Genomic DNA, 9,933 nt, shown 5'->3' on the forward strand with positions numbered 1-9,933 from the left:
GTGATTTTTATATGAAAAAGGGAATATTTACATTTGCTCTGCATAATGCTAGAATGTAGACGCTGGTTGTCTTAAGGAATTTTTTCCCCTCATTTAACATCTCGTCTTCTTTGTGTTTTGGAAGACATAATTAAGAGTCTAAGAAAAAGGATAAATATCATGTTTGATGAGGCAGACAGGAAATCAGATTCTAAAGAGGACAGAACTAAGAGAGCAATATCTAGGTATTAAGTGGAGTGCAGTTCTGCAACTTGATTTACACTTAGAATGATATAACACAATGTAATAGTATATATTCTCTCTCCTCTAGATGACTATATCATGCAACCTTGTATACTTCTGGCATTTCTCTTGTATTTTTGTTTTAGCAACATGTGATGGAATCATAGATGGAACCAATTTCAAATGGACTCTTCTCTACATTGATGACGTATGCAGATTACAACAAAACAACATCGTGTAAAGTAATTTCACCAATTTCTTTGGCTTACTACCTCAGATATTCCTTTAACAAGTGGTTTATCCTTTCCGTTTGACCATTTATTTTTTGGTGGTTTGCAGAAGAGAACTTCAAGTTGGTGCCAATCAAATTCAATAATGTTGTCCAAATGCTACGGAGAACCTATTCTTTCTATCACTCACGATATCAATCGTTAACCCAAAGAACTTAACCACATTTATGTAAAATAAGCCAATAGCTGTTTCTGATTAACACAAGTTAGGTGCAACAATAAAGATTGAATACTCTGAAACCTTTCTACCATCACCATTATCGATGATCTATTGTCAACCATAGGAAAACCCTAACTGAAATTCATGCTTACCAATAACCATGAACATTCTTGAAGAGGCAAAGGTTGTAATAATAATACCTCTTTCTCACGCTTAGTCTTCTCTACTTGGCAGATATGATAGTATAGATTATTAATAAATGATTGGGTGTTTCTTAATTGTTTATAAAATGTTGAATTTACATGGGTTCATCTATCTCTTTATGTTTTCATATACAATTTGAGGCTGCATGTTCTAATTTTCTTTAGATCTCTAATGTTTCTTGTAAAAGATCGTTGAAGTGATAAGAGATGGAGAGACATGTCATGTGATTGAACTGAAAATAAATTCTTATTGTTAAGGTCTATGGAGGAATTATCCATTTGACTCTTCAAGTACTTTTTAAGGAAGAAATTCCTATTAGTAGTTGATGTTATAATTACCCTCTAGGTCATTTTTCCTATATTCTAATATTTTTAGCATTTATATCCTTCATATAGTATCCCCAAGTTATATAGCACTTGTTGAGACCGATAATTCGACCACGCGGTCAGTGTTTGGTTTTCACGCAAGTTATCTTGTTTTGGACCTTTTGAAGTTTGAATCGTTAAATCCAGTCAAAATATTAGGTAAAGAACCTTGTAATGTGATTCGTATACTTTTTTTAGCTCGTTAACATTGATTTTGGTTTAGATTGACATTTGGTACGAGTGTCAAGACTTTTAGTCTCATTTCAAGCTATCTTATCGCATTTTCCTAGAAAGGTGTGTAAGGTGTGAGACTCACTTTTCATCGACATGACCTCTGTTGAAAGTATAATTACCCATTGAGTCAAACATGACAAATTTTGTAGGGTAGAATAGTTCTTTTATGTACACGAGGTTTTGAATGAATGTCGACCATTCGTTGGGGGCAGTTGTCTTTACTTAAAGCTGAGATTATGTAGTCTTTCTTGATGCATCAAACTTTTCTTCTTATGTCTACATGCATAGAGCTTGATTCGTAGGCTTCTCATCACATTCATAAAGATTAGTATTCATGGTTTTCACATTTTAGAGAAATGACTCTCGCAACCATGATGAAGTGTCAATAGATCAAGACAAGGATTGACCATCATGACCATGACCGTACGGGCCCTGTGGTCGTGATAAGTAAGTTATTGGGACTATATTTTTTTTCTGCATTTTTAGCGTGCATATCTTCTCATAGTTCCTTCAAAGAAACTTACTGAGATATCAAATGAATGGGAATCTATGGACTTGTTGTATGTTCTTTGTAGATACTTTGAGGATGTTAGAAGGGTCGTTATTCTTTCTTGATCTTATTTTTTGTTAAATTATTTTTAGCTTACAGGTGCTCGTATTGTGTCCATTTTTTTTATCAAAAGTTGCTTGAATTGGATTGACCTAGAAATGGAGCGAATTTTTTTATTCCTCATGTGGGTACCATAATATCATTTAGGCCATATTATTTTCCAGGCTCTATTTTTGTGATTTGGGTGTCAAAATGAAAGTATTGATGTCGGAGTCACTATTTGTATACTGTAGCATCATTTGTGGATGCTTAGAAGGGAAAAAACTGGAGTTTAAAGATTTATAGGGCTTATGTTCATTTTTTGGTTTAAGGTAGGCGGCAACTTAATATTCTTAAAATTTCCTTGTTGGTTGTTCTAGATATGATGATTTTCAATGTGTTGAACTGGTTTTTAGCATGTGTACTTATTATCTTTATTGAATTGATTTAGTCTTATTTTTATTATTTTGGGTAATGTTTTTTTTGTGCTTTATTAGTGTGATGTTATGATTGTTCTATTGAGTTGTAAATATGTTAGGTGGGCCTTAATATTGATATTATCGATCCTTATGTTATGTTTCACTGGTGCATTCCTTAGATTTGACTTAGTGGCCTGTGGTGCACGATTTTGGAATGAGTTGAGTAGATACATGACCTCCAAAGATAGGTTGTGTCCTTCGGGTATCCATATTAATATGTGTGATTAGGTAGATGAGGTGAGATGATTACAAATCCTTGTTGAGGACCCTTCTGCTCTTCATTTAATAGTTGACTCGAGGTGAGATTCTGAGATATGCAATAGCATTTTTATTTAGATTCAAGATCTCGAAATATGCTAACATTCTGTAGGTTGATCCAATATGAGATTTTGAGAGATAGTAGATCTCTCCTGTCACGACCGGAGTCTAGACCCCAGAGGAAACCAGTGTCGTTGACCTCTTAGAGGTCGCAGACAAGACTAAGTACGTCATCTGACTTCATCTAGGTTAATTTTAGCACAAAATTTGAACTTTTTGTTTTCTTATTTCATGCTAAACATTTTAAACTTAACATAATAGGCGTTCATAAATCAACCATGTAATATAGAGATAATCAAATAAAAAAAACAGTTCATAAAATAAATAAATGTATCCTTGCCAAAACAGCACAAATACAAAGTCTGAAATGAAAGTGGAAAGAAACACTAGTGGAACATTCCCCACTAGCTAAAGCCTACATTTAAGCTACATAATAACGGTAGATATCCTTGAAAGTGTGAGGTTCTATAAAATCCGGATGAAAGCTCCACGTCCGGATAGGTGCAACGTCAACCTGTAAGCTCTAGCATATACTTGTGCCTGCACCTACAAATATAGAGTCGAATGGGATTAGTACAGACCTGTACTAAATATGCGTATATGCAAAGACACACCAAGGACAAGCATGAGTAAGAATAGCTCTTTTCTAACAACATGATTATGTAAAGTCAAGTAAGTGGACTTCCAAAATTGGGATTAGGAAAGTTAGAGAGCTTTCCAAATTTGAATTAGGAAAGTGAGTGAGCTTTCCACATTTAGATTAGGAAAGTGAGTGAGCTTTTAAAATTTGGATTAGGAAAATCATGCCATGAGAGTACCATGCATCATCATACTTATCATATTGAACACAACAGATAACATCTTTCACATATCACATAACATATTGCATATAACAAATTAAAATTTTTCATATCATTCGTTCATATGTCATGAGACCTTAGAATTATGGACTTGACATCAAGACTTCCCTAAATGAGGGCTCAACATATGGGACCTCATCTAGGGATCCTTCTTTAGTAAACAGAAAGTCTATTTCATTCATTCGTTCAGATTTTATTTCATTTCATTCATAGGATAGTGTGAACAACAACTATACCTTGGATGTAGTTTAAGACTCTCATCCGGTTCGTTGTGCATTGATCAATAACGACATAGTGTCATTACTTAAGTCTAGCTCACCTCTTCATTATCCTATCCTAACACCTTTGGTATCATTCATTTAATTATATGCATTATTTGAGGGTGGCCTCATTCATTCATTGGGAACTTTAACTTTAATCGACAGAGATCATGTGAGCATCATGAAATACAATGTCTCCCCCACACCGAAAAGAGTTTGAATCACAGAGCAAAGTGACCCAAAACATGCTACCGTACATAGGAATTGAACCTCACTAGATCCCTATATTAGCAGTATAGGTTCAAAGACTAGAAGATATAAGGAGACCATACCTGGCATGCCAGACAGTCTAATCTCATGAGAGTTACGTGAACCTCCGCCCTTCCCGAAAGAAGGCATCACCACTCATAACTAGTTTACCAGTGCTCAGTATAAAGTTCCATTACATTCAACTCATCCGTCATGAAAGTTGGCTTTTAGTATGAGGACATAATAGCTCAATAGATGATTTCTCATCTTATAATTAGTATTAATGTGTTAAACTCAATATTTTAATTAGAGTGTTCATAGAGACTGCTCTTGTCATTAACTTTACACTCTCACAAGTGAGTACATTTTGGTAACATTCACTTAGGCTTATTTGAGTTTGATCTCATCTTTTACATTAGCCTTATATCATGTTGTCACCACATTCATTAACATTAGAAGATTTTCTTTTCATATTTACTCACCCCCTTTTACGTAAATATTCATTTCATCGTATGTCAATGCAGCTGACCATTTAGTGTGTTCCGCACTCTTACTTAACCCTTATAGGGTTTCATCATTCCATTGTTCATTTCAGCATTTTATTGTTCATTTAATCATGTGCCAATGCACTTGGCCATATAGTGTGTTTTACACTTTTACTTAACCCTTCTAGGGTTATATCATTTCATTACATATATCTTAGGTTCACTTATTTTTAAATGTATGCTAGACTTATGGGTCTACACATACAAGCCATGAGGCTTCATTCATAGTTCGTTTAAGTGATTCATATCTTCATAAGATTATATGGTACAAGACTTATGCATCTTGTATGTATGCAAAGATCTCAATTTTTATATAAGTAGGAAACATTATTCTTGAATATTTAATTTACGTATGACTTATGTATCAATAAAAAATGTGGGCAAGGGAACCCGGTTTCGAATCCCTTAGACAACACTTACGTTTTAAATTTATTTTATTTTGGTCAACATGGCTTGGGGACCATGATCAAGACCCAACGCCTTCATTTTTTTAATTTCTTTTATTTACATTTTTCTCTTTTTTTGGCCGAGGGGTTGTGGAATCGAACCCCCACAACCCCTTTTTATTTTAATTTCTTTTGTCATGGCTTCATCGAGTAGATCATGAGTTTGTGGGATCGAATCCCCACAACCTCACTTTATTTTTCATTTAACTCTCCTTTTCCGCCTAGAGGTCGTGGGTTTAATTCCCACGCCTCACACTTATTTTCTTCTCAATTTTCCTTAAGCTTGCTCCAAAGGTTGTGGGTTCTAATCCCACTTCTCTCATTTCTAATTTTCATACTTTATTTTAAAGCCAACACCATGGTTCGAATCCCTGTCACCACATCCTTTCTTACTTCTTTATTTTCATTATTTTAAACATGGTGATGTCACGTGTTCAACCCTCCATGACCGCACTTGTTTTAATTCATTTTTTAACAACATTTTGAACCCTCTTAACTTGACCAATACTCATCCTTTGAAATTGGAAATTTTTGCAGCCTATTACCTCACTTCTTTAACTTTAAATATTTAGACATTTTAAGTAGTTTATAGTGAGTTCTTAGGTGCATTTTCAAGATTTCATTCGATAAAGAATTGCACTCCAATCAGAATATTTACATCACTTATGAACATTACAATTTACATAAACATGTTTACATGAAATACAAAGAACTAACGTCACGTTTTGGAGCCTTAAACTCGAGGAACATAATCATTGTTCACATTGCACATACGATCACATAGTTTCGATTACATAGGTGATCCCTCATCCGATTTAAAACACACATACATGAACATATTCATCAAGAAAACACAACATACACCTAATATGTACCAGCAAACATATCCAACCTACGAATCATTGGGAGCTAGTGACAGGGACATGCTACGGGGAACAACCCTAGTTTTCAGATTGAATATACTGAACCTTAGGGGTCTCTTGCGAAAGGGACCAAGAGACAAGAGAACCCATACCTTTTTGACATTAAAAATTTGAACTTGCTTCCCAAAACTTATCCAAAATCTTGTCTAAGTCCAAAAGCATAAAGACTAACTCGATAGAAAAACACCTCTCTTTGCCTAACGTTTTTGGTTATGTTTTGAATAAATTTCTAAAGTGAATGTTCTTAAAGTGTGAAGAATTTTTAGTTGCTGATCAGTTCTTGTGTTTTGGTAGATAACGTGAAAGAGAAGAGAGATATTGACGTGATAGAGAGCGATAGAGTTCAACGTGAAAGAGAGTTAAGAGAGATGAAGTAGTTTAGATTTAGTCAACTAGGACTCTTTCAAATAATATTAAAAAAATCTGATTTTCATTTTATTTTAAATCAGACAATAAATATTAATTAATTAAATGAATTACCAATTTAAATAAAAACAATGAAAATCATTGCTTCCACCTAGGTTCGAACCCGAGTGGAGCAAGACATCACCCAAAAAGCCAATTTTCAGCCCTCTCTCTCCAAATTGCCCCTCCACCTTCTTAATTCATTAATTAGCTACATATTTAGGGTAATTGTCATACTACCCTTATCCTGAGAAAAGAACATTTTACCCCTAGATGCTCCAAACTTAAAATTCCCCTTTTTAAGTCCAGTGAAAACTCATCCGGGTAAATCTTCATATTCGGGAGCCCTACATGGTTGAACCCAACCTTTAGTAACTCAAATAACTCCCCAAATTAGTTGCCTTGGCTTTCGCAAGGGTTCAGAGGTCTGGTTCTACGCATATCAATCCATGTGGACCCGATCTAATTGTAGGCATTCTAGACACATTAAGCATTATTTAGTATAGCCATTTTTTGAAAATATGAGGGTAGCGGGATCTCATATCGGCCTCGGCCTCCCACGTAATACCCTCAACAAGGTGATTCCTCCATGATACATTCATTATGTCAATCTCCTTGTTCCTCAGCCACTTGACCTGTCTATCTAAATCTCAACAAGTACCTCCTCATAGGAAAAATTTTCATCAAATTCCAAACCTTCAACAGGTAGAATCGATGTTGGATCACCTAGAAATTCTTTACCATGGAGAAATGAAAGACTAGATGAACAGAAGCAAGTTCCGGAGGCAATGCCTACTCATAGGCCACCTCACCCACACGCAGTAGGATCTCATATGGCCCAACATACCTCGGACACAACTTCCCCTTCCTGCCAAACCTCCTTACGCCCTTTATAGGTAATATCTTCAAATAGACCGGGTAACCAACATCAAACTCTAAAGTTCATTTTCTTTTGTCTAATTAAGACTTCTGTCGACTATAAGCAGTAACCCTGACCTTCTCTAAGGCTTCATGAATGATCTCTGGACCCATGATGGATGAATCTCCAACCTCGAACCACCCAAATGGATACCTTCCTCTCCAACCATACAATGCCTCAAAAGGTTACATTCCAATACTGGAGTGATAGCTATTATTATACAAGAACTCTATCAAAGGCAGATGTCCGTACCAACTAACCTTGAAGTAAATCACACAGTCCATGAACATGTCCTCCAATGTCTAAATGGTACGCTCTGCCTTCCCATCAGTCTGAGGTTGAAAGGCGGTAGTAAGCTTCACCTGCATGACTAAGTTGTTCTGGAAGGATATCAGAAATGCGAATGGAACTGTGCTCCTCTATATGAATTGATAGACAACAGACTCCCATGCCATCTCACAATATTAACAATGTAGAGTTTCAAATAATTATCGGCTTTGTAAGTAGATTTCACAAGGATAAAGTGGGCAGACTTAGTAATCATGTACAAAATAACCCATCTGGAGTTCTGTTGTCTCCTAGTCTTCAGAAGACTAATCACGAAGTCCATACTAATGGCCTCCCATGTCAAAGATAGAACCTCAATAATCTTAGTAAGATCGCAAGGCTTAAGATATTCTGCCTTAACCTGTTAACAATTAGGAAACTTGGACACATAATTTGCAATGTTCTTCTACATGCCATCACACCAATAGAACTGTTTAAGATCATGATACATCATGGTGGAACGTGAGTGTATGGAGTATCTTGAACCATTGGCCTCTATAATAATCCTGGTCCGCAAATCATCCACATATGGTACACACAGTCTGTCCTGGTACCTATGTATGCTGTCATCTCCCAAAGAAAACGACTTATTAATCTTAACCAACACTGAGTCCTTCAGTTCCATCAACACAAGACGAAGATGCTGACCCTCCTTGACTTCAACCACTCAGGATGATCCAAAACTAGGATCAACTGAAACACCTCCACTAGTAGAGTCAACTAACCGTACATTCAGTCTGGACAGTCTATGTATATCTTTAACCAACTCCTTCGTCCCATCCTCAACGTGGTCTGTACTTCCCATGCTCATCCTACTCAAAGCATCATCTACAACATTAGCTTTACCTGGAAGTTAGTGGACATTCATGTTATAGTCCTTCAATAGTTCCAACCATCTTTGCTGACATAGATTCAACTTTCTCTATGTGAACACGTACTCGAGACTCTTGTGGTCTGTGAACACAGCCACATGCACCCACATACAAGTATTGACTCCACAACTTCAATGCAAACACCACAGCTGCCAACTTTAGGTCATGAGTAGGATAATTCCTCTAATGAACCTTGAGGTATCTGGACGCATAAGCTATCACCTTACCACCCTACATAAGACCACAACCAAAACCAACCCTAGGTGCATCACAATACACACTTTAATTCTCACCACACTTAGGCAAAGTAAGCACCGGGGCTGAAGTGAGTCTATCCTTGATCTCCTGGAAACTTTTGTCACAAGCCTCTGTCAATTCAAACTTGGCCTTCTTCTTAGTCAAAGCTGTCAGTGAGGTGGCAATGGAAGAAAAGCCCTCCACAAACCTGTGATAATAACTAGCCAATCCCAAGAAGCTACGAATATCTGTGGGAACAAGAGGTTTTGGCCAGTTCTTAACCACTTCAGTCTTCCTGGGATCTACCTCTACACCTTTTTCGGACACAACATGACCTAGGAAGTTCACTGATCTAAGCCAAAATTCACACTGGCTGAATTTGGCATACAGGTGTTGTTTTCTAAGTACCTGCAAGGTAAGTCTAAAATTTTGTTCATGCTCTTCCTTGGTCTTAGAGTAGATGAGATTGTCATCAATGAATACTATGAAGAAAGAGTCAAGGTATTCATGGAAGATTATATTCATGAGATCCATATTAAATGTTTCACATTTTTGCAGCGAAACTTATTCTTTGAAACTAGAAATTTTTGCAGCGTATTTCCTAAATTCTTTAACATTAAACGTTAAAATGTTTTAGGAATTTTTTAGTGAGTTCTTTAGGTGAATTTACAAGATTTCATTCGATAAAGAACTGCACTAAAATCAACATATTTACATCACTTATGAACATCACGATTTACATAAACATGTGTATGTGAAATACAAAGAACTAACATCACATTTTAGAGCGTTAAACCCGAGGACATAATCATGGTTCACATTGCACACACGTACACATAGTTTCGGAGCACATAGGTGATCTCTCATACGATTTAAAACACACATACATGAACATATTCATCACGAAAACACAACACACCTAATATCTACCAGCAAACATATCAAACCTACGAATCATTAGGAGCTAATGATAGGGACATGCAATGGGGAAACAACCCTAGTTTTCGGATTGAATATACTAAACCTTAG

The 9,933-nt window shown here is 36.1% G+C and overlaps 1 protein-coding gene across 1 annotated transcript; it reads right to left on the reverse strand.

The window, feature by feature from the left end:
- Positions 1-8,462: 8,462 nt before the first annotated feature.
- LOC138341988 (uncharacterized mitochondrial protein AtMg00860-like) lies at positions 8,463-9,438 on the reverse strand. Its single transcript, XM_069294171.1, has 2 exons — positions 8,961-9,438; positions 8,463-8,641 (listed from the first exon to the last, which is right to left on the reverse strand). The coding sequence occupies exons 1-2, from the start codon at positions 9,436-9,438 to the stop codon at positions 8,463-8,465; spliced, it is 657 nt and encodes a 218-aa protein (XP_069150272.1).
- Positions 9,439-9,933: the final 495 nt, after the last annotated feature.

The sequence above is a fragment of the Solanum lycopersicum genome, chromosome 2, assembly GCF_036512215.1.
Source record: "Solanum lycopersicum chromosome 2, SLM_r2.1".
Taxonomy (NCBI): Eukaryota; Viridiplantae; Streptophyta; class Magnoliopsida; order Solanales; family Solanaceae; genus Solanum; species Solanum lycopersicum.

Coding starts and splice junctions, on each gene's coding strand:
- LOC138341988 (XM_069294171.1), bottom strand. CDS start 9,438: ATGGATCTCATGAATATAATCTTCCATGAATACCTTGACTCTTTCTTC. Junction 8,642..8,960: donor GCTTACTTTGCCTAAGTGTG/GTGAGAATTAAA, acceptor ACTAACTTCCAG/GTAAAGCTAATGTTGTAGAT.